Source organism: Herpailurus yagouaroundi, unplaced genomic scaffold, assembly GCF_014898765.1.
Source record: "Herpailurus yagouaroundi ecotype Mexico unplaced genomic scaffold, PumYag 163, whole genome shotgun sequence".
NCBI lineage: Eukaryota > Metazoa > Chordata > Mammalia > Carnivora > Felidae > Herpailurus > Herpailurus yagouaroundi.
In genome coordinates, this window is record NW_024412404.1 from 28,387,053 (window position 1) to 28,412,285 (window position 25,233).

Below are 25,233 nucleotides of genomic sequence, written 5' to 3' on the forward strand. Positions count from 1 at the left end.
CCGCCCCCTCCGCAGCCGCTGCCCCGCCCCCTCCGCAGCCGCTGCCCTGAGACCGGCGCGGCTCGACGTCTTTCCTGAGGAGTCTCCACTTTTCGTCCCTCCGCCGAAACGACGCGGGTGTCCCGCCCCGTCCCGTCCGACGGGTGCTGAGCCGCCAGTCGCCGATTCTGACGCGGAGCTTGTGCACTACCCCCCAGATTAGGCCCGTACGTGTGGGTAGCCGGAGTTTATCCTGGAGGAGTACGGGCTGCGCAGGTGACCCAGTGGGCTTGGAGTGTGTACTTTGAAGGCTGGAGTAGACGTTGGCCTCTAAGGATTTCCAAGACCCACTAGAAAGAAGTTTAGGGTACAAATGAATTTAAGTGGTGGATATAATTCTGTAGCATTATTTATTTAAGAGCGAGCTTAAGCGGGGGGAGGGGCAGAGACAGAGGGGGGTGGGGTGGGGGAGAGAGAATCCCAAGCAGGCTGCCTGCCCAGACAGCAGGGAGCCTGACTGGGGGCTTAAAATCGTGAACTGTGAGATCATGACCTGAGCCAAAATCAAGAGTTGGATGTGTAGCTTCTATTTAAAACGGGTGTTTTTCACCTAATTAGTAAAAGGCAGTTTGTTAAAAGCCAGTGTTTTTAAAGGTTGCATAACATTTTGGATCTCTTTGTGTTGGGGGAGATTTTTAAAAGATAACGGCTCTCTGGCTAATAATCTTTAGAACAGGGTAAAGCTGATTGCTAGTGAAATTACTTACTTCAGTGCTATTATTGCCTTACCTATCTTTAACTTCTCTCTTATCTTTGGTAATGTTTTTTAGAACTTTTTCAGAAGAAAGAAATGTTTTTGGAATTAATTTAGGAATTTTTTTTTTTTTTGATGCCATTACTCTTACTAGCTAAGTATGTTTTTTAATTGGTAAAAATTCTGGAAGTACTTTTTTTTTTCTCTACTCGCCTCTTTTTTTTTTTTTTTTTTTTTTTTGCTCTTGTATAATTTAGCTTTCACGTTCTTGCAACATTTCCCACCCTGTCTCTGAATCTTCATTGCCTCTCGTTTTCCAACAACATAGGGTTCCATAATATGTTTAGTTGAGAATGACCACACGGTTATTGTGTGTTAATACTGTCTAGGTCTTTGGTCTGCTGGAACTTTTCATTTGCTCCTTTGCCATCATCTAGTCCTCCAGGCTGGCTTAACCAGATTTCATGGCCTCATTTTGTCCTCTGTTACTGTGATTTCTACTGCTCAGGAGAGGTATAACTATTTTTGAGTCATACATTTCAGGTTTTTTGAGTAGGCTGCGTACGTCCCAACACAGGGCTTGAACTCACGACTCCGAGATCAAGATCTGAGCTGAGATCAAGAGTCAGCCGCTTAAGCGACTGAGCCACCTAGGCACCCCACATTTTAGTTTTGAATTTGGTTACCTGCCTTGCTCCTTTATGGATTTTAGAAATTTCTCCATTGATTACGGCCCAAACTTACAGTAGGTGTCCCAGTGCAGTGTAGTGCTGCACTGGGTTGCTGTTTTTCCTTTAGCCCATAGTTGCTTTATCCATTCTCATTATAGATGAGGGACTTCCAAATCTGTTACCCTCTCCCTGCCCCAGCTTTTTTTTTTTTTTAAGTCGTTCTTATTTTTGTTTAACGTTTATTTATTTTTGAGAGAGAGAGCGTGTGTGCGGGAGAGGAGCAGAGAGAGAGAGAGAGACGCGGAATCCAAAGCAGGCTCCAGGCTCTGAGCTGTCAGCACAGAGCCTGGCTCAGGGCTCAAACTCATGGACCTACAGATCTTGACATGAGCGGAAGTCAGACACCTAACCGACTGAGCCACCCAGGCCCCCCCCCCCCCCCCCACCAGCTTGTTTATTATATTCAGGGCATTGTGGAAGAGTAGTACTGTGGTGAAGGAAATGCTCCTTAGATCTTCTGTCTCTAAATTCCTTGGGCAGACACTGGTTACCCATGCCTTTATTTCTGTAATGTTCATTTCAGCATTCCTGACCTCTGACTTCTGTTGCTAGAGCTGCTACTATGTAGGTAGGAGTGCTGTTGATTTTGGGGAAACAGACACAGGTAATTCTTCAATACGTTGTTTAATGTAGCATGATAAGTATGTTTTTAAGAATACACATGTAACCCAGAAGCACATTATAAAAGCAGTTGGTTCAGAGGTTAGGGGTTAGCTTCATAAAAAGTTATTTTTCCTAAAAGCATTTCAGTGTATTTAAGATATAACGAAACAAAACCTGAACAATACAGCCACTTATTTGGCTTATATTTAAGAGTAATGGCCTTTTACCACTATCACGAGCAATGTTATTAGCACAATACTTTGTATTATCATATTTATTACTCATTGTTTTGATAAATAGTGTGATAGCACTCGTAGCATCTGTGCTTCCAGCATCAGGTTTTCTTTCTGTGATGCCATCTCTTTAGGATCATTAGCAGTCTTTACAGTGTAATTCAGGTTCCCTAATTTATTCTGCATCCAGTTACTGTTATAAAAATTCACCCTATAGCAGAAATCACTGTATGTGCATGTATGTTATCTGTTGGACAAACTTTGGTGGACTTACTGTGGAGTGAATCATAACAGGATTCTCATGGGAAAGCAGCATTCCCCCCAAACTTTTGGAGCATATCCAAATATTTCTTCATCTCTAAAACAGGGATTATATATAGATATATTTGTGTGTGTGTGTGTGTGTGTGTGTGTAAAATAAATAAGTATATTTTTTATTTTATATATATATATATATTACAGATTTGTTCTAAGGATCATTTGAGAGAGTGAATATTCATTGCTGTTTCATTGAACAAACTTTTAATGAGTACCAATATATACAAAACACTGCTAGGTGATGGGGTGGCAAATCAGATGTGGTCTCCCCCTTAAGTAGCTTATCGTTTAGGAGAATAAGAAAGCCATGTAAAAAGTGAAATTGATTGTTCTGGGTAAAATATATGATGGAAGTTGGGGTACAAAGCCATAAAAGGTTTTGTGGAATAGTTGCTATTTAAGCTGAGTCTTAAAAGATGATTAGGTGCTTGTCAGGTAGCCAAGTGTGGGGATGGCAGGGAGTAGAGCAAAGCAGGAGCAATGAGATAGAAGTGGATGTATTCTGAAGCTGCAGGTGCACATGATTAGAGGATAGAAGTACAGAGGTATTGCCAGGTGGGATGACATAGATGTATAAATAGAATGGGGCTGGAAGGTGAGATGTACGATCTTAGGGTCTTTCTCAGAAGTCTGAATTTTGTTCCTCTTCTTTTTTTTTTTTTAATTTTATTTTGAGAGAGAGCGTTTGCAAGAGAGCAAGTGGGGGAGGGACAGAGAGAGAGAGAGAGAGAGAGAGAGACTTCCAAGCAGGCTCTGCACTTTGAGCACAGAGCCCGTTGCAGGGCTTGATCCCACAAACCATGAGATCATGACCTGAGCCTATATCAAGAGCTAAGATGCTCAACTGACTGAGCCACCCAGGTGCTCCTGAATTTTATTCGTATATACAGTGAATTTAATTCTGTAATTTTGTTCTATTGGCATTCTATTCTGTAGAAGCCATCATAGGACCTGGAGCTAAGAAGTAACATGATCAGTTCTATACTAGTTAAAAAGATAACTATGCTCCACCCCATATATCATTAGGAAATGCAAATTAAAGAGATACCACTACACAACTATTAGAATCCAGAACACTGACAACATCAAATGCTGACAAGGATATGGAGCAGTAAGCACTCTTATTCATTGCTGATGTGAATGCAAAGTGGTACAGCCACACTGGAAGACACTTTGGCAGTTTCTTATAAATCTAAACACATTGTTAAGATCCAGCAGTCACACTCATTGGTATTTACCAAAAGAGTTAAAAACATATCTACACAAAAACCTGCACACAGATGTTTATAGCAGTAATATTCATAATTGCTCAAGTTTGGAAGCAACCAAGATGTATCCTTCAGTAGGTGAATGGATAAATTGTGGAACATTTAGACAATATGGAGTATTCAGTGTCATAAAGAAATGACCTATCAATCCATGAAAGGACATGGAGGAAACGTAAATGCATGTTACTAAATGAAAGAAGCCAATTTGAAAAGGCTACATAGTGTGTAATTGCAGCTATATGATTTTCTGGAAAAGGCAACCTATGTGGATGGTAAAAGTATCAGTGATTGCTGGGGATTTGGGAGGGTTGTAGGATGAATATGTGAGCCACAGGATATTTTTAGGGCAGTGAAACTATTCTGTATGATACTGTAATGGTGGATACATGTCATTATATGTTTGTGAAAACCAATAGAAAGTACAACAGCAAGAATGAACTCTAATGTAAATTATGGGTGTTAGGTGATAATGATGTGTCATTGCAGTTTCTTCAGTTGTAACAAATACACCATTCTGTTGTAGGATGCTGACAGTGGGGGAAGTGGTGCATGCGTGAGGACAGGGAGTATATGAGAAAATATATCTCTACTTTTTGTTTAATTTTGTTCCTATTACCTTGATACCAAAACCAGACAAAGATATATTAAGAACACTAAATCACTATTTCCTATGCATATAGATAGAAAAATTTTCAAAAAATATTAGTCAAATATAGCAACATATATAATTATACACCATATACAGATGAGATTTAGTTTAGGAATGCAAGGTTGGTTCAATAAAAACCAATGTTCTATTAAACACCGTATTAATAGAATAAGAGACGAAAACCACATGATCATCCCAATAGACATTGGACAGAAAAGCATCTGGCAAAATCCAACACACTTCATGATTTAAAAAAAAAAAACAACCCAGTTAAAGTAGCAGAGTAGATTATGTATGGAAACCCCACAGCTAAAATCATACCTTGTAGTGAAAGACTGAATGCTTTCCCCCTACAGTCAGGAATAAGACAAGAATGTCTACTCTCACCACCAAAATTCAACCCTGTATTAGAGATTTTAGACCAAGTAATTAGGTAAGAAAAGGAAGTAAAGAGTGTCTTACTGGAATGTTCAAGATTGGAAATGAAGAAGTAAAACATTTCTCTTTGCAGATGACATGATCTTTTATGGAAAAAAAATCCCAAGGAATCCACTAAAAAATTACTGGAACTAATAGATGAATTCTGCATGGTTGCAATGTACAAGATCAATATATTAGAATCAATTTTTAAAAATTTTTTTAACTTACTATTTTTGAGAGAGAGACAGAGAGCAATCGGGGAAGGGGCAGAGAGAGAGGGAGACACAGAATCCGTAGCAGGCTCCAGGCTCTGAGCTCTTAGGACAAAACCCAATGCAGGACTCCAACTCACGGACCGAGAGATCATGACCTGAGCTGTAGTTGGCCGCCCAACCGACTGAGCCACTCAGGCGCCCAAATATATTAGAATCAATTTTATTTCTCTATGCTGGCAATGAACAAATTGAAAATGACACCAACAATAACTTCATTTATAGTAGCATCAAAAAGTATAGTTCTTAGGAATACTTTTTTTTAAAAGCAAAACTCATACTCTTAAAAACTAGAAAACATTGTTGAAAGCAATTTAAGAAATTTAAATACACTGAAAGGCATTGCATGTTCATGGATTATAAGACTTAATATTGTTGGGGTACCTGGGTGACTCAGTCGGTTGAGCGTCCGACTTCAGCTCAGGTCATGATCTCACAGTTTGTGGGTTTGAGCCCTGCATCAAGCTCTGTGTTGACCGCTTGCTCAGAGCCTGGAGCCTGCTTCAGATTCTGTGTCTCCTCTCTCTGCCCCTCCCCCACTCACACTTTGTCTCACTAAGTTTCTCAAAAATCAATAAATGTAAAAAAAATAAAAATAAAAAAAGACAATATTGTCAAGATGGTGGTATTCACCAAATCTGCACACTTAACACAGTGCTTATTCAAAAGCCCAACTGGTGTTTTTGCAAAATAGACAAGTTGATCCTAAATTTCATGTGGAAATTCAAAGGACCCAGGATAACCAAGAATCATGAAAGAGAAGAACAAATTAGAGAACTTACACTTCCTGGTTTCAAAACTTACTACAAAGGTGAAAAGACAACGTGGTACTGTTATAATGATAGACATGTAACAGATCAATGGAATAGCGTTGAGGGACCACAAGTAAACCCCCACATTCCCGGTCAGTTGGTTTTTGACAAGGGTATCAAGACAATTCAATGGGAACAGAATAGTTTTTCCAGCAAATACTGCTTGGACAACTTGCAAAAACTTGCAACAACTTGCAAAAGAATAAAAGTGGATCCTTATTTTATACCATCTACAAAAATTCAAAATGGATAGATCTATATGTAAGGCTAAAACTATATAATTCTCAGCAAAGTGTGTATCCAAGTGAATCTTTATTCCTTTTTTTTTTTTATGTTTATTTTTGAGAGAGGGAGAGACAGTATTAGTAGGGGAGGGATAGAGAAAGAGGGAGACACAGAATCCACAAATCCAAATCCACATCCACACATCCAGGCTCCAGGTTTTGAGCTGTCAGCACAGGGCCAGACACGGGACTTGAACCCAGGAACCACGAGATGATGATCTGAGCCAAAGTCAGATGCTTAACTGACTGAGCTGCCCAGGCACCCCAAAATCTTTATTACTTTGGAGTAGGCCAGGCGTTTTTGTTTTGTTTTGTTTTAAGTTTATTTATTTATTTAGAGAGAGGGAGGGAGAGAGAAGCCCAAACAGATTCTGCATTGCTCTACATGGGGCTCCATCTCACGAACCATGAGATCATGACTGGAGCCGAAACCAACAGTCAGTCGCTCACCCAACTGAGCTACCCAGGTGCCCCTAGGCCAGGGTTTTAAAATGTGATGCCAAAAGCAAGCAGCAGAAGAAAAATAGCCAAATTGGATGTCACTAAAATAAACTTATGCTTTGAAGAATACTGTCAAAGTTAAAAGGCAGCCTACAAAATTAGAGAAAATATTTGGAATCATATATCTTTAAGAGGCTTGTGTCTAAAAACACATTAAAAACCCTTTTACAATTCAGTAATAAAAAGACAACCAGAGTAAAAATGGACAAAGGATTTGAATACATTTTCTGAATATAGATATTTCTGTGTAGAAGGTATTCAAATAGCCAATAAGCATCTAAAAAGATGCTCAATATTCTTAGTCATTAGAAAAAGGAAATCACAATCACAATAAAATACTATTTTGCACCCACTAGGATGGCTTTAATCAAAAAGGCAAAAAAAAAAAAAAAAAAAAAAAGGCAAGGATGTGGAGAAATCAGTATCCTGGGAATGTAAAATGGTTCAGACCCCTTTTGAGAACAGTTGGCAGTTCCACAAATTGCTAAATGTGGAGTCCCTACCTAACCCAACAATTCCACTCCCAGACATATGGGAGAGAAAGGAAAATGTATGTCAGCACAAAAACTTGTAATCCAATGTTCATGTAGCATTATTCATAATAGCCCCACATTGGAAACAAGCCAGTATGCCCATCAGCTGATGACTGGATAAATATGTGGTGTATCCATATGATAGGATGGACTTTTATTCAGCTATAAAAAAAGAATGAAGTACTGATACATCCTAAAATGGATGAACTTTGAAAACGTTATGCTAAGTGATAGAAGCTAATCACAAAATACAATCAAAATCACACTGTATGATTCTGTTTACGTGAAATGATCAGAATGGGCAAAATGACAAAGTAGATAAGTGGTTGCGTAGGGCAGAGAGGGAAAGAAAGAATTTGGGAGTGATGTCTAAAGAGGACAGGGTTCCTTTTTTGGGGTGATGAAAATGTTCTAAAGATGATTGTGATGGTTGTACAATTCTGTGATTGTAATAAAAACCAGTAAATTTTAGATTTTGAATAGGTGAATTTTATGGTATGTAAATTATATTTCAATAAAGCCATTAAAAAGATACACTTACCTGTCCAGGAAGATGTGTATCACCTGTCCTATTAACTCCTCTCCTTACAAAGTTTTCACATTTCTAATAGCAATTTATTGATTTGATTATTCCTATTATCCTAATTATACACTTATAGTTTATCTTAGTACTTTGTTGCATTGGCCTTTCATATTCATTAGCCATTGTATGTTTGTGTGTAGAGATTATGTCTGATGTCTGTTACCAGTATTAATGTCATCTCAGTGCTGTACTGATAGATAACTTCTGGAAATCCAAATGCTTATTGATTATTTAGTGAATCTTATTTTTTAAGGAACCTATTAACGTGGTTGCTATTCTTTTCTTCAGTGCGATTCAAAGGTACAGTGGTATAAAGTTATATTTTGTATGGGTTAAAAACATAATTTACGTGTTTTAGTAAAGGATGTATACCTCCTTGCAGATATATACCTCCATGCTGAGTTTGCTGGTTTAAATATTATTAACAACAATAATATACTTGTTGAGTATGCACTATATATAAATGTGCTGAGCTTTAGTAAGATACAGAAAAGTATTGTAAATATACCTGTTCTTAATAATCTTACAGTCTAGGCGTGCCTGAGTGGCTCAGTTGGTTAAGCGTCCAACTTTGGCTCAGATCGTGATCTCACAGCTGGTGAGTTTGAGCCCTGCGTTGGGCTCTCGGCTGACAGCTCAGAGGCTGGAGCCTGCTTTGGATTCTGTCTCCCTCTCTCTCTCTGCCCTTTCCCTGCTCACGCTCTGTCTGTCTGTCTGTCTGTCTGTCTCTCTCTCTCTCTCTCTCAAAAGAATAATAATCTTATGGTCTAATTGGGAGAGTGGTTTCAGAGACAACTGTGAAAGGTTTAGGATTAGACAAATTAAGTAATAAAATGAATTCTGGGGCTGTCTGGAAGATTATGGGCCAGAGTTGTTCAGAGAGTATGACAGGATGAACTTTCAGATTCGCTTGTTAAAAAAATTATTCTTGTTTTTTAGGTACAAAACTCAAAACATGAACAGCATTACATATTACCAATGTTCAAAGCTGATTTGGCTAGAACTGGAATACGGTTGCATACCACACATTCCAGAGGAATTAGAAAAGTCAAAGTAATGGATAACAGAAAGGATCCTCCATTCTTCAATGAAGATAACCTGGGAACATTTTACTACAAACTTCCTTTCTGTGAAACCATGGAGCTCTTCATTGAAACATTGACTGGAACGTGTTTTGAGTTGAGAGTTTCACCCTTTGAAGCTGTTATTTCTGTGAAAGCAAAAATTCAAAGATTGGAAGGTACTAGTTTTTCTTTGTTTTTAGGGTAAGAGGATTACATTTGTTCATCAAGAGCATATAATAACTAACTTTTCTTATGGGGAAAATGTCACACATGCACGGAATTAGAAAGAATAGGGTAGTACACCCCCATCTATCCCTTACTTAGCTTTAATAGTTTCAATTCATGGTCTATCTTGTTTCCATTCCTACATTCTTCCCATCCGCTTCCCCTTCTACCAGATTCTTTTGAAGGAAGTCCCTGGCATCATGTTAATGGTGTGTAAAATAATATTTTAAAATAATTTTTCAACAGATTATGATGACATGCAAAATCTGCCACAACTACGTCACAGTTACTTTCAATGGGAAATTGTAATTGAGTTCCCTTTTAGTGACCTTCTTTACCTACTTGGCAGATACTTTTCTTTTTTTAATGTGGAGATTTTCTAAGGGGTTTAGCTTATATTTTCATAATTTGAAGTTTTCTTAGTATAGCAGGGATGCTGAATATTGTGCAGTGTCTCTTTGCTGTTTGCGTATTTGTGAAAGGTGTCATAGAGTACATTGTGTTAAAATTAGTCTTTTTTTGTACTTTGAAGGTTCCTAAATTAAGTGATACTTGCCATTACAGTTGTTAAAGTCCAGTATTGACTAGAAAATTAAGTTGTTCTATATAACACTAAATGGATCTTTGCTTTTTGAGCCAGCTGGAACTTGCTATAATTTAGAGGTAGTAACTAGCATTGCCCTCTAGTCCAGTTTAGGTTCAGAATTATAGAAGGATGAGTAGGGATGGAATTTTTTATCTTTATAAAGCCAAGAATCCTGGTATCCGAGCTTCTAAATATTTGCTGTGTCTCCACTAACTTCTATTAAGTTAGTGATCAGCTGCGTCCAGTATATACACTAATCACATCAGTATATACACTAATGGTACATGAAACATTTTTCCCCCAAGTGATTTGCTGAGACATGGAGTCAGAATAGGTTATTTTGACATTGTTCTGCTTTTTTATTACGTGATGGTGTAATGATATGTTTTTAGGAGCAGGAAGACAAAACCCTCTTGTGTTCTAAATAATCTCTGTATTTTCCCCCCTTTCATGCATTTTGAATAATCTCCATGCAACAAAAGCACTTTAGGGAGAATGTTACTTAGGTACTTAATGTCAAAAGTAAATTTGAGGTTAGAGAGATTAGGGACTCATCCAAGGGAAATGTTTAGTTACTAACAGAGTTGGGTTCATAGCTTAAGGTGTGGACTCCTTGTCCTATGTAGGAGTAGGCATTGCCAGTGTAAAAACAGTGACTTTGTAGTTATTGGATAGTTGAAAACAAATAGACATTTATAAAACAAATAGAGTTATTGGGAAATTAAATGAGGTAATGTAAATACAAATGCAAATCCCACTGTCCTAACAAAATACCATAGACTGGGTGGCTTAAACAACAGGCATTTATTGTCTTACAGTTCTGGAGCTGGAAAGTCTGAGATCAGGGTACTAGCATGGTCAGATTCTACTAAGAATCTTTCTGATTACAGACTTACTGACTTACAGACTTTCTTCCTGACTTAAAGACTCCCTTCTTCTTGCTATATTCTCCTATGGCAGACAGAGAGAGAGAGCTCTCTGGCTTCTCTTCTTATAAGGGCACTGATCCCACCAGGAGGGTCTCACCATCATGACCTTATTTAAACCTAATTACCTCTCAAAGGTCATATCTCCAAATACCAGCACATTCGAGTTTGGGCTTTAAGATAACACATTGGGTGTGGGGACACAGTTCAGTCCATAGCACCTACAACAAGTCGTCAATAGATCTCAATTCCTGTTCCCATTCCTGACCCTCCTATCCCGCACCCCTTTTCTTTTGTTCTAGTCTCCATACTTGTTTGTAACTTCCTGCAGCCCATGGGCACTGACAGTCATTCTCTTCTTTAAGGAGGCTTCAAGTAGGCATCTTTCATAAACAATGAATTTTGATTTTTTTTCTGGGTTGTCTTTCTTTTTCTACCCAGGAAGACATTGGGGCTAAAATATCGGGTAAGATTCCCCAAGATAGAAGGATACGGAGTAGGGAGGATAGGAAGGCAGAGGTGACACCACTCAGTTCATCCTTGAGGGAAGTGGCTCCTCTGTCCGACTGCTTTTCCTTTTGGGTAGGTTTTGGTAAGTTCAGAACTAGAGCTTAGTAAGAGAAAGGAGGGTAGATGGGAGGGGTCTTCAGACAGAGCTCAAGGAATATTCTGGGTTAGGAATGATGAGGCTGTAGCAAGAAAGGAGCAGAACCAGCAATAGAACTTTAAATGGGCCTTGAAGGGACAGGAGCACTGAAGCCAGACTGCCTGATTTCATATTTCAAGTTGAGCAGATTACTTAACCCCTATTTATCTCAGTTGTGCTAATTTAAAACAGGAATACTGATAGTACCAATCTCAAAGAGTTGTTCTTAGGATTATTAGTTAATAAATGTAAAGGATTTAACATGTTCTTTATCAGGGGAAAATGGTCAGTCTGTGGAGATAGTGCAGTATGTACCCAAGGATCTAAGAACTATGCTGTTGGGAGAAGATGTAATTTAGGTCTCTGAGTTTTTCAGAGGAAGTGAAATTTTTGGAGCTTTTCATCACCTAGAGCATTGGTATGCAAAGAATAGTACATACTTAGAGGATATGAAAAATAATCCAGTGGAATTTGGAAAGGGAAAATGTGCCAAGAAATGCAAGGGATTATTGTCATTTGGTTCTTTATTGCCGTGGGCAGTGGATTTCCTAGATTTACCATCCAGTCCTTGGCATTACTGCTGCCTAGTAAAGATTTCTCTTCTATGCATGGGATAGGATGATCTTCCTGGCCTTCTTATGAGTGTTACTAGTTCTGTGTTATTAGTTCTGACCGATGACCTATGTTCATTGTCTGTGTTATTAGTTCTGACCAATGAACTATGAATAGAAGTCTCCATTAGCCTGAGCCCCTGAGTAACTGTAGGGAGCAGAAGTACCCTGCTGACCTGTAGCGGACATGTCTAAGAAATCAATTTTTGCTTTAAGGCACTGATGTCTTTGGGGTGGTTTGGGGAGGGTTCAGCATAACTTACTTTGTTCTGACTGATACAGTATCAAATAGGGATCCTTTTTTTTTTTTCCACTACATAGATAACTGGTCTTCTAAATACCATTTATTGAATTACTGTAATCTTTTCTCACCAAAGTAACTTCATACCTGTCACGTATGACATTTTTATGTGCACACTCAACTCTTTGGATCATCTAATCTATGTCTATCTCTTCATATGCCAATATCACACTGTCTTATTTATTATAACTTAACAGGTTTTGATAGCTGATGATATCCATTCACATTAAGGATCATTATATGTCTTTAGAGAATTGACCCCTTTATCACTATGTAATGCCTCTCTTTATCCCTGATAACTTTACTTGCTCTGAAGTTTGCTCTGTCTGCAATTAATATAATTATTCCAGCTTTCTTCTGGTGAGTGTTAGCATAATGTATCTTTCTCCATCCCTTTACTTTTCCCCCCAGCTTTATTGAGGTACAATTAACAAATAAAATTGTATCTATCTCTATACTTTTAACCTATGTATTTAAACTTTGTATTTAAAGTGGATTTCTTATAGACATTATGTAGTTGGGTCTTGGTTTTTCATCCAGACTGATGATCTCTTTTTTAATTGGTTTATTTAGGCAGTTGATGTTTATATTTTTTTTTCAACGTTTATTTATTTTTGGGACAGAGAGAGACAGAGCATGAACGGGGGAGGGGCAGAGAGAGAGGGAGACACAGAATCGGAAACAGGCTCCAGGCTCTGAGCCATCAGCCCAGAGCCTGATGCGGGGCTCGAACTCATGCACCGCGAGATCGTGACCTGGCTGAAGTCGGACGCTTAACCGACTGCGCCACCCAGGCGCCCCTAGGCAGTTGATGTTTAAAATGATTATTTATATGGTTGGATTAATAGCTATCATATTTGTTATTGTTTTGTATTCATCCTCCTGGTTCTTTGTTCCTTTATTTACACCCTTTTCTGCCTTTTGTGGTTTTAATTAATCCTTTTATATGGCTCTGTTTTCTCTCTTCTTAACATCAGTAGTACTTCTTTTTTAACTTATTTTAGTGGTTGCAATAAAGTTTACAATATATATTTATAGAAAAGCCAAGTCCACTTTCAAATAATGCTATACTTTTTCATGGGTATTGCAACTACCTAATAAAAACTATTCCTAGGGCACCTGGCCGGTTCAGTAGGTACAGCATGGGACTCTTGATCTCAGGGTTATGAGTCTGAGCCCCACATTGGGTGTAGAGATTACTTAAAAACAAAATCTTGGGGTGTCTGGGTGCCTTAAGTCAGCTAAGTGTCCGACTTTGGCTCAGGTCATGATCTCACGGTTCATGGGTTTGAGCCCTGTGTTGGGCTCTGTGCTGAGAGCCTGGAGCCTGCTTCTGATTGTGTGTGTGTGTGTGTGTGTGTGTGTGTGTGTGTGTGTGTGTGTGTTTGTGTGTGTGTGTGTGTCTCTGTCTCTCTCTCTCTCTGTTCCTCCTCCACTCATACCCTCTGTCTCTCTCTCAAATAAATAAACATTAAAAGAAAATCTTAGAGCAACCCCCCAAACCTAAGTATTCCTAATTCTTCTCTTTTGTCCCTTATCTCATTGTTATCATTCATTTCATTTATGCATAAGCCATAATTGTTACAGTGTTATTATTCTGAACAAACTATTATCTGTTAGATCAATTAAGAGTAAGAAAATGAATAGTTTTTATTTTACCTTAGTCCTTCTTTGATGCTTTTCCTTTATGTAGATACAAGTTTCTAACTGTATCATTTCTTTCTGAAGAACTTCTTTTAATATTTCTTGTAAGGCAGGTGTATTGTGCCCAGTTTTTATTTATCTGAGAAAGTCCATTTCTCCTTCACTTTTTTTTTCCTCCTTTACTTTTGAAGGATAATTTTATAGGGTACAGAATTCCAGGTTGGTTGTCTTTTTCTTTTTTAAAAAAAAAAATTTTTTTTAACGTTTATTTATTTTTGAGACAGAGAGAGAGAGACAGAGCATGAACGGGGGAGGGTCAGAGAGAGGGAGACACAGAATCCGAAACAGGCTCCAGGCTCTGAGCTGTTGCACAGAGCCCGACGTGGGGCTCGAACTCACGGACCATGAGATCATGACCTGAGCCGAAGTTGGACGCTTAACTGACCAAGCCACCCAGGCGCCCCAATCTCAGTGTCTTTTTCTTTCAACATTTTATTATTAAAAAAATTTTTTTTTAAGTTTGTATAAGTAATGTCTATACCTAATGGTGGGGTTGAACTCATGGCCCTGAGATCAAGAGCCTTATGCTCCACTAAGCCACCCAGGTGCCCCATTTGTCTTTCAACATTTTAAATAGTTCCTCTACTCTCTCCTTGTTTATAGGATTTCTCATGAAAAGTTCCCTATAATTATTATTTAGGTTTTTCCTCTGCCTTCATTAAAGAGTTTTCTCTTGGGGCACCTGGGTGGCTCAGTCAGTTGAGCATCCGACTTTGGCTCAGGTCATGATCTCATGGCTTGTGGGTTAGAGCCCCACATTGGGCTCTCTGCTGACAGCTGGGAGCCTGGAGCCTGCTTTGTATTCTGTGCTTCCCTCTCTCTCTGCCCCTGCCACTTGCGCTCTGACTCTCTCAAAAATAAACATTAAAAAAATGTAAAAAAAAAACCTTTAAAAAAGATTTTTCTTTTTGTTTTTGCTTTTCTGAAGTTTGATATGATATGCCTAAGTGTAGATTTAAAATTTTTTATCCTGTTTGATGTTCTTTGAGCTTACTGACCTATGATTTGGTATATCTTGTTAATTTTGGAAATTTCTGGGGCATTATTATTTTTCTTCTGTTCTATTTTCTTTTAGTATTCCAGTTATATGCCTTTTGAAATTTTTTCACAGTTCTTGGATGGTCTGGTTGTTTTCATTCTTTATTTTCTCTTTATATTTCAATTTGGGAAGTTTCTAAAACGAACTTTTTTTTTTTTTTTTTTAAGTAGGCTTCATGCCCAATGTGGAGCTTGAACTCACAACCCTGAGATCAAGAATTAGATGCTCTATTGACTGAGCCACCCAGGATCCCCTCTATCTACATTTCTTTAAGCTCAATGATTCTTTCCTTGCCATATCCAGTCGGCTGATAAGCAGGCCCATCAAAGGTATTTTAAATTTCTGTTATTGTTTTTTTTTTATTTAAAAAAATTTAAAAATGTTTTTATTTATTTTTGAGACAGAGACAAGGCATGAGCAGGGGAGGGGCAGAGAGAGAGGGAGACACAGAATCTGAAGCGGGCTCCAGGCTCTGAGCTGACAGCACAGAGCCCTACGCGGGGCTCGAACTCACAGAGTATGAGATCATGACCTGAGCCGAAGTTGGACGCTCAACCGACTGAGCCACCCAGGCACCCCTCTGTTATTGTTTTTTTTTTTAAATTGAGTTCTAAGAATATTTTTTCCCTTTTTTAATTTTAAGTTTTGTTTATTTAAAAAAAATTTAAGTCATTTAAATGCAAGTTAGTTAACATACAGTGTAATAATGGTTTCAGGAGTAGAATTTAGTGATTCATTGCTTACATACAACACTCGGTGCTCATCCCAACAAATGCCCTCCTTAATGCCCATGACCCATTTAGCCCATCCCCTCACACAACACCCCTTCAGCAACCCTCAGTTTATTCTCTATGTTTAAGAGTCTTTTATGGTTTGCCTCTCTCTCAGTTTTTATCTTATTTTTCCTTCCCTTCCCCTGTGTTCATCTGTTGTGTTTCTTAATACATATGAGTGAAATCGTATGATATCTTTCTCTGCCTTACTTCCCTTAGCATAATACCCTCTAGTTCCATCCATGTTGTTGCAAATGGCAAGATTCCATTCTTTTTGATTGCCGAGTAATACTCTATTTGTGTGTGTGTGTGTGTGTGTGTGTGTATACATACATATATACACATCTTCTTTATCCATTCATCAGTTGATGGACATAATTTGGCTATTGTTGATAGTGCTCTTATAAACATTGGGGTACATGTACCCCTTTGAATCAGCATTTTTGTATCCTTTGGATAAATACCTACTAGTGCAATTGCTGGGTTGTAGGGTAGTTCTATTTTTAATTTTTTGAGGAACCTCCATACCGTTCTTCAGAGTGGCTGCACCAGTTTGCATTCCTACCAATAGTGTGAAAGTGTTTCTCTTTCTCTGCATCCTTGCCAACATCTGTTGTTTCCTGAGTTGTTAATTTTAGCCATTCTGACAGGTGTGAGGTGGTATTTCTTCACTGGATTATTTGTTTCTTGGGTGTTGAGTTTGGGTGTATAAGTTCTTTATAGAGTTTGGATAGTAACCCTTTATCAGATATGTCATTTGCAAATATCTTCTCCCATTCCATCTATTGCCTTTTAGTTTTGTTGATTGTTTCCTTCACTGTGCAGAAGCTTTTTATCTTGATGAGGTTCCAGTAGTTCATTTTTGCTTTTGTTTCTTTTGCCTCTGGAGATGTGCCAATTAAGAAGTTGCTGCTGCCAAGGTCAAAGAGGTTGCCTGTTTTCTCCTCTAGGATTTTGATGGTTTTTCTGTCTTACATTTAGGTCTTTCATCCATTTTGAGTTTATTTTTGTGTATGGTGTAAGAAAGTGGTCTAGATTCATTCTTCTGTGTGTCACTGTCCAGTTTTCACAACACCGTTTTCTGAGGAAACTGCCTTTTTTCCATTGGAGACTCTTCCTGCTTTGTCTAAAATTAGTTGGCCATATATTTGTGGGTCCATTTCTGGCTTCTCTATTCTGTTCCCTTGATCTATGTGTCTGTTTTTGTGCTAATACCATACTGTCTTGATTACAGCTTTGTAATACATCTTGAAGTCCAGGATTGTGATGCCTGCAGCTTTAGTTTTGTTTTTCAACATTTGACTGTTCAGGGTCTTTTCTGATTCCATACAAATTTTAGGATTGTTTGTTCTAGCTCTGTGAAGAATGCTGGTGTTATTTGGATAGGGATTGCATTGAATGTGTAGATTGCTTTGGGTAGTATAGATTCTGTTATTGTTTTTTACTTCTGGCATCTACTTTTAATTCTTTATTACACTTTCAATCTCTCTGTCTCCATTACCCATCATTACCCATCTATTTTTTCATGTTGTCTACTTTATATTAGACTTTTATTAAATTTCTTAACATATCAATCAGTTATTTTAGTCTCCCTGTCCGATAATTACAAAATCTGTCATATCTGAGTCTAGTTCTGATGTTTGTTTTCTTTGTATATACTGTGGTTTTCTTTTACCATGCCTTGTAATTTTTTTGTTGAAACCCAGATGTAATGTATTAGGTAGTGGTAACTGAAGTAAATAGGTCTTTAATGTGAGTTTTTGTATTAAACTAGTTAGGAGATGGGCTTTGTTTAATGTTTGTTGTAGCTGTAAGTGCCAGAGGCTTCAAATTTCTCTGGTTTTCCTGTTTTGTCTCTCTTATCTTTGGGTTTCCCTAAGAACTCCTCCTTCGAAAGAACTTGGGTCTTATAACTCACCTATAACCTGGTGCTATTCTACTAGAGCCCTGTTAGTGTGGTGTTAAAGTGTTGGGGACCAGAAACCATCTATAGTCTTACAATTCAGTCTCAGTTTTCTGGTGGGCCTGTGTCCCTGGGCCACGACCTTCAATGTGTTTGTTAGTGTCTCCCACCTATAATCACTTGGGTGTTATAGGAAGACTAGAGGGGTCTGGATTTTCCTATCTCTGTAGATTTTGGGGGTGATGGTTTGCCTTCCTACTTTATGTCTCCAGTAGATCAAAGAAAAGTTGATGGTTTTCAGTGTGCTCAGCTTTTTTTTATTGCTTTAAGTATGGAAGTGGCAACTTACAAGCTCTTTACATGTATTGTCTGAAACTGGAAGTCTCAATATCATTTTAAAGTAACTGATGAGGTTTTGGGGTGATGGTGGGGTTTGTGGGGTCGGGAGCCGATGGCCAAGAAAGAATTCTTGAAGATGTCCTTGGTGCAAGAAGGTGATCTTATTAAAGCATGGGGGGGGAGGGCACCTGGGTGCCTCAGTCGGTTAGGCGTCTGACTTTGGCTCAGGTCATGATCTCGTGGTCCGTGAGTTCGAGCCCTGCTTTGGATTCTGTGTCTCCCTCTCTCTCTGACCCTCCCCCGTTCATGCTCTGTCTCTCTCTGTCTCAAAAATAAATAAACGTTAAAAAAAAAGTTAAAAAAAAAAAAAAGCATGGGGACAGGACCCAGTGGCAGGAAGAGCTGCACTGGGGTTGTGCAGAGTGACTCCTTATGTACTGTGGAGTTTTGGGGGAGGTAAAGTCAAGAGGAAGTTTCTTAAAGGGATTTCCATATGCTAAAGAGGATTTACAGATTACTGGAGGCCTAGCTATTGTCAAGCTAAGGTTGTTTTTCTTTCTAGCAAAGCATTATCATTAAGATAGTAGGGAGTTCCTGATGAGGCTATTGATGAGATATTTGTTAACTAATGGAGACTGTCAGGTTAACCATTTGTTTTCTGTCCTTTCCTTTGTTCTTGGGCAGCCAGGAGTGCCTGAGGAATATCACACATATCCCACCTTGGGGGGCGGTGTTGTGCTAGCTTGTGCTTGGCCCTCAGCTTGCCTTATGGTCCTCATCAGTAACCATTTATGATTTAAGATTTTTTCCAAGAACTGTGTTACCTATATGCTACAAGTTTTTAAGTTGAATTTCATTGTTATTAAATTTTAAGTGCTTTTTTGTCAAAAATACTTATTCTGTTGTTTAAATAATATTATACTCAGGTGCTCTGCAGCCATAGCAATACATAGGATTAGATAGATTTGATCATTTCTTGTAGTTTATACATACTCCCAATATTCTGACTAATAATATTGAACATGTTTTCATTGGTCTCCAAGTTTAGAAAACTCTTTCCATTTTTTCGTCAAGGTACAATTTATATATTATAAAATTCACCATTTTTAGTATTGTATTAGTTTCCTAGGGCTGCCATCACAAGGTAACACAAACCTAGTGGCTTAAAAAACAGAAATTCATTATCACACAGTTGTAGAGGCTAGAAGTTCAAAGTCAAGGTGTTGACATTGTTGATTCCTTCTGAGTGCTCTTGGAGAAAATCTGTACAATGTTTTTTTGCCTAGCTTTGGTTTGCTGGCAGTCTTTCTTGCTCCTTGGCATGCAGAAGCACCATCCCAGTTTCCTTACTTATCATCTCCCTAGGTATGTGCATATTTGTCTCCAAATTTCCCTTACTTACTTATTATTTTTTTAAGTTTATTTCTTTTGAGAGAGAAAGCACAAGCAGTGGAGGGGCAGGGAGAGAGGGAGAATCCCAAACAGGCTCCATCAGAGCCCAATGTGGGGCTCAGGGCTCAGACTCCTGAACCACAATATCATGACCTGAGCTGAAATCAGATGCTTAATTAACCAACTGAGCCACCCAGGCACCCTTCCCCTTTTTATAAGGATACCAGTCATATTGGATTAGGACTCTCCCTAATGACCTCATTTTAACTTGGTTGCATCTGTCAATACCCTATTTCTTTTTTTTTTTTTTAATTTTTTTTTTAACGTTTTATTTATTTTTGAGACAGAGAGAGACCGAGCATGAATGGGGGAGGGGCAGAGAGAGAGGGAGATACAGAATCGGAAGCAGGCTCCAGGCTCCGAGCCATCAGCCCAGAGCCCGACATGGGGCTCGAACTCACGGACCGCGAGATCGTGACCTGAGCTGAAGTCGGACGCTTAACTGACTGAGCCACCCAGGCGCCCCTCAATACCCTATTTCTGAATGAGGTCACATCCTGAGGTATTGAGGGTTAGGGTTAAGACTTTTAACATATGAACCTTTGGGAGATAGTTCAACCCATAACTCATACATGGTTTTATCATTATTGGCAAACGTTGCTGTCATGTAACTACCACCACAGTCAAGATAAAGAACAGTCCCATTACTCACCAAAAGTCTGTGCCTTTGTGGTTAACCTTTTATGTAAACCCAGCTCCTGGCACTTACTGATCTGTTTCTGTCCGTATAATTTTGCCTTTTCCAGAATTTCATATTAATGAAATCACACTGTATGTAGGCTTTTGAATCTGGTTTCTTTCACTTATGTATAATACATAATACATTTGAGATTTATCAATATTGTTACATGTATCAATAATTTATTCTCTTTTTGGCCAAGTAGTGTTCCGCTCTATGACTATAGCGTACTTATTCTCAAATTTAGGGCCATTTGGGTTGTTTTCAGTTCGTGGTGATTATGAGTAAAGCCATTATAAACTTTGAAGTAGTTTTATTTCACTTGGGTAAATACCTAGGTGTGGATTTGCTGAGTTTATACTAAGTGTACATTTAATTTAATAAGAAACTGTCAAACTTCTTTTGCCAGAGTGGCAGTACCATTTTGTATTTTTTGGGAGTAATGTCTAAAAGTTCTAGTTGCTCTGCATCCTCATCAGCACATGGTATTGTTTGGGTTGTTTTTGATTTTGTTTTTTGCAATTCTAATAGATACTGGTGATATCTCATTGCACTTTCACTTTGCATCTCCCTAATGGTTAATGATATTGAGCATCTTTTTCTTTGCTTATTGGTCATCTGTTTGTCTTCTTTCGTCAAGTGTCTGTTCAGTGTTTGCCCATTTTTCATTAAGTTGTTCGTTTTCTTACTGTGTTTTAAAAATCCCAGTAGTTTAAAATTTTTCATTATGGTTCTTAAGTTTCTTTGACTCCAAGTTCAGGAGTATATTCCTATTTCCATTATTAGAATTCAAAAATTTTCATTTTATTAATCACTAATTTAATTGCAGGTGGTCTGAGTAAGTATAATACTTATGGTAAATAGAGTATTCTTATGTATAATTGTCTTTGAGTCTTATAGTAGCCTGGGGCTCTTTAAAGATTCATGTGTGGTATAGAAGAAACAGGAAGAAAAAAACCTGAGGAGCTGAATTATTGATGTAATAAGTTCCATTATAGCTTGTTCAGAAGTAGAATCAAACAGACTTCTGATTCTGGCCATATGGTAGAAACCCTTTTTAGTACAGAACACATAAATTCTGGGTAAAAGTTAAAAAATTTTTTTTCCCAGTATTTTTTCCAAATTTTTTCCACTTGTATTAATATAATGGAAACAATAAGAGGCCTGAAATGACAAAATGCAGTTTTGGGGCAGATGTTTGTTTCAAAAACATCTCCCAATCTCTGAAGACCCCACAGCCTTGAAGCAAAGGGGAAAGGAGAGAAAATCTGGTGTACAGTGGAAGGTTGGCTCAGAGATAAATATGTTCCCCAAATCCTGTGACCACCTTGGTTTGGTTTTGTTTTGCCACCTACTTTCTGGCACTACAAGATGTGTTCAGATCATCTTGTATATGCACTGCACTGTCTTAGAATCAGCCATTTCTCCAAGGAGTCCTGGTTCCTTTTATTGGAGTAGTATTAGAAACCAAGATCTGGGCATGACAGTCGATTTTTCAGGTACAGTAATAGAAACCAGAAGACATTGGAATATTATCTTTAGAAGGCTGAGAGAAATAGCAGTCTCTATCTAGAATTGAGTTGGTCTTTCCAGGATGAGGACAAAATAAAGATATTTCCAGAAAAAACAAAACTTGAATTTTTAAACAGAAGACCCTTGCAAAAGGAACTGCTGAAGGATCTATCTCGGAAGGCAAATGACCTCTAAAGGAAGTTGGTGATGTAGGATGGAATGGTTATCAAAGTGGTACACTTCTGGGTAAATCTAAATAAACATTTACTTAATAAAACAGTAATGTATAGAGGTTTGAAAAAAGCAAATTAAAATCCTGGTAACAATGACATAAAAGTCGAGAAAGAGTTGTTTGCACAGTGCTAATAACACTCTTAGCATTGTTCATGAAGAGGATAAAGATGTGATTAGCTCTAGACTTCATTTTATCAAATATGATAATTGAATTTCTAGAGTAATCACTAGAGATTAGAAATAGAGTTATATAATTTCCAAGTGGTAGCAATGCCTTAACCTTCTTCTATTTATCTAAATTAATACATGAAAGAGGTAGGCAATTAAAGCAGAACAAGTGAAAGGCACACAATAAAATGGTAAAAATAAATAGGAATATATCAGTAATCCCAAAAATTTAAAATGGATTAAAAAAACCTCTCTAATTGAATGACTACAATTGATAGATTGGTTAAAAAAAAAAAAAAAAACCTATGTGAAATGCTATTTACCAGAGACTCAATCTAAAATGTAAGAACCTCAAATGTTGAAAGGACTGAAAAAGATTCATTAGGCAAATAAACCTGATGAAAGCTGGTGTTTCTGTATTAATAATTATGTAAAATACATTTTTATTTTTTTTAAAGTTTTTTTCAATGTTTATTATTTATTTTTGAGAGGGGAGAGAGAGAGAAGGGAGACACAGAATCTGAAACAGGCTTCAGGCTCCGAGCTGTCGGCACAGAGCCTCACGTGGGGCTTGAACTCATGAACGGTGAGATCATGACCTGAGCGGAAACCCAGAGTCGGATGCTTAACCGACTGAGCCACCCAGGCACCCCTGTAAAATACATTTTAAAGTGAAACATGAACAAATCATGTAGAGGGATGTTCATAGTAGTGGTGTTGGTTATGTTAAAATTCTAGAAAGGGACTGGTTAAGCAAGCAAGTTGTTTAACCATCTGACTATTGATTTTGGCTTAGGTCATGATCCCAAGGTCATGGGTTTGAGCCCTGCATCTGGCTCTGTGCTGACAGTGTGGAGCATGCTTGGGATTCTATAGTATATTGGGATCATATTCAGTATTATTTTTTATGTATCTTTTAAAAAAATTTTTTATGTTTATTTTTGAGAGAGAGAGACACACACACAGTGTGAGCGGGGGAGGGGCAGAGAGGGAAGGAGACACAGAATCTGAAGCAAGCTCTAGGCTTTGAGCTGTCAGCACAGAGCCCAGTGTGGGGCTCGAACCCATGAACAGTGAGATCATGACCTGAGCCAAAGTTGGACGTGTATCCGACTGAGCTACCCAGGTGCCTCCATATTTTATGCATCTTAAGTAAAGTTCAAGCTTCGGGAGGGCAGGGTCTTCTTTCTTACTCACTTTTATATTTCAGCTCAAAGAATAATGTTTGATATAGAATAGGCATTCAGATATTTGATGAATGAATGAGTGAAAGAAATCCAGAGCGATGCTTAATACTTCTTAACTGTATCTAATCGAAAGGTTGGTTGTCTTCTGGTGTTATTTTCCTGTTTATGAAATTAAAATATGCAATCTTTTCTATGTATATACTATTCCTTCTGTAATTCACTTTCATAATCTTCTTTCTTTTCTGTTTTTTTAGAGAGACAGTGTGCACACAGGGGGACAGAGCACAGGGAGGAGCAGAGGGAGAGAGAGAATCTTAAGCCACCCAGGCACCCATTTTTGCTTTTTCTGAAATGACTACATTTCCTACAGTGTTTTCAAAATTGCTTTCAAGATCTTTGTTTTAAAAGTTTGCGTGTCGGGGTGCCTGGGCAGCCCAGTTGGTTGAACGTTGGATTCTGGATTTTGGCTCAGGTTGTGTTCCCAAGGTTGTGGGATCCAGCCCTGTGTTGGGCTCCACACTGAGCATGGAGCTTGCCTAAGATTCTCTCTTTCCCCCCTCCCCTGCCCTTCTCCCCCACTCGTACTCATTCTCTCTCCCTCAAAAAAAAAAAAAAGTTTGCATGTAATATATGTGCTTATCATATAATGTAACCTTAAGAATTAAAGTTGTAATTATCAGTGTTGAATAGATACATGTGTATTTAATATTAAGAAACCAGGAATGGACATGATTTTTGGTGTATTTTTCTCTCTTTTTTTTTAATATATGTTTTTGAGAAAGAGTATGAGTGGGGGAGGGGCAGAGAGCGAGGGAGACATAGAATCTGAAGCAGGCTCCAGGCTCTGAGCTATCAGCACAGATGTGGGGCTGATGTGGGGCTCAAACTCATGAGACACAAGATTGTGACCTGAGGTGAAGTCAGACACTTAACCCGACTGAGCCACCCAGGCACCCATTGATTTTCTCATTTTTAAAAAACAAGCTTTTTAAAAATTAATAAATTTTGTTAGAGCAATTTTAAGTTCACCAAAAATTGGGCAAAACATAGAGAGTTTCCAAATACAACCATGCCCACCCCCAACCTCTCCCATTGTGAACATTCCACACCAGTGTAGGGCATTTGTTATAGTTGAACCTACACTGACATATCGTTTCACCTAAAGTATATAGTTTGTATTAGGGTTCACTCTTGGATGTTTTACATTCTTTGGGTTTTCACAAATGTGTAATAACATGTGTTCACCATTATATTATTATATAGAATAATTTCATTGCCCTAAAAAATCCTTAGTGCTCTGCCTTTTTCATTCTTTCTTCCTTATAACCACTGGCAACCACAGCCTTTTTATTGTCTATTCCATAGTTTTGCATTTTCCAGAAAGTCGTATGGTTGGAATTCTACAGTATGTAGGCTTTTGAGATTGGATTCTTTACCTTAAAAATAGGCATTTAAGTTTCTTCCATGTCTTTTCATGGCTTGATAGTTCATTTCTTTATAGTACTGAATAATCCATTATCTGCGTGTACCACAGTTTATCCATTCACCTAGTGAAAGACATTTTGGTTGCTTCCAGGTTTGGATCATTATGAATAAAGATCCTGTAAATATTTATGTGAAGGCTTTTATGTAGGCATAAGTTTTTAACTTTTTTGGATGGACACCAAGGAGTGTAATTGCTGGATCATATGGTTAAGTGTATGTTTAGTTTTGTGAGAAACTGCCAAAGTGGCTGTACTATTTTGTATTCCCACCAGTAATGAATGAAGGTTCCTGTTGTTGCACATCCTTTGCCAGCATTTAATGATGTTATTGTTTTGGATTTTGGCCATTCTAATAGGTGTATGGTAGTAACCTGTTTTAATTTGCTTTTCTCTAATGACATATGATGTCGAACGTTTTATAAATGCTTTTTTGCTGTCTATATCTTCTTTAGTGAAATGT

At 38.1% G+C, this 25,233-nt stretch overlaps 1 protein-coding gene across 8 annotated transcripts in view; it reads left to right on the plus strand.

Annotated features, from left to right (window-relative positions):
* ZFAND4 (zinc finger AN1-type containing 4) overlaps positions 1-25,233 on the plus strand; it is an 88,920-nt gene that overhangs the window by 375 nt on the left and 63,312 nt on the right. For 4 of the 8 annotated variants that reach the window (XR_005793540.1, XR_005793539.1, XM_040485749.1 and 1 more), the window contains exons 1-2: positions 50-255; positions 8,880-9,180. Coding sequence is in view for 5 of the 8 variants with exons in the window: in XM_040485749.1 (XP_040341683.1) it covers positions 8,919-9,180 (262 nt within the window). In the remaining 3 variants the exon portion in view is untranslated. Of the gene's footprint in view, positions 1-49; positions 256-8,879; positions 9,181-25,233 lie in introns of those variants that run through there. The other 4 variants (XM_040485746.1, XM_040485747.1, XM_040485748.1 and 1 more) reach the window with 4 other exon arrangements.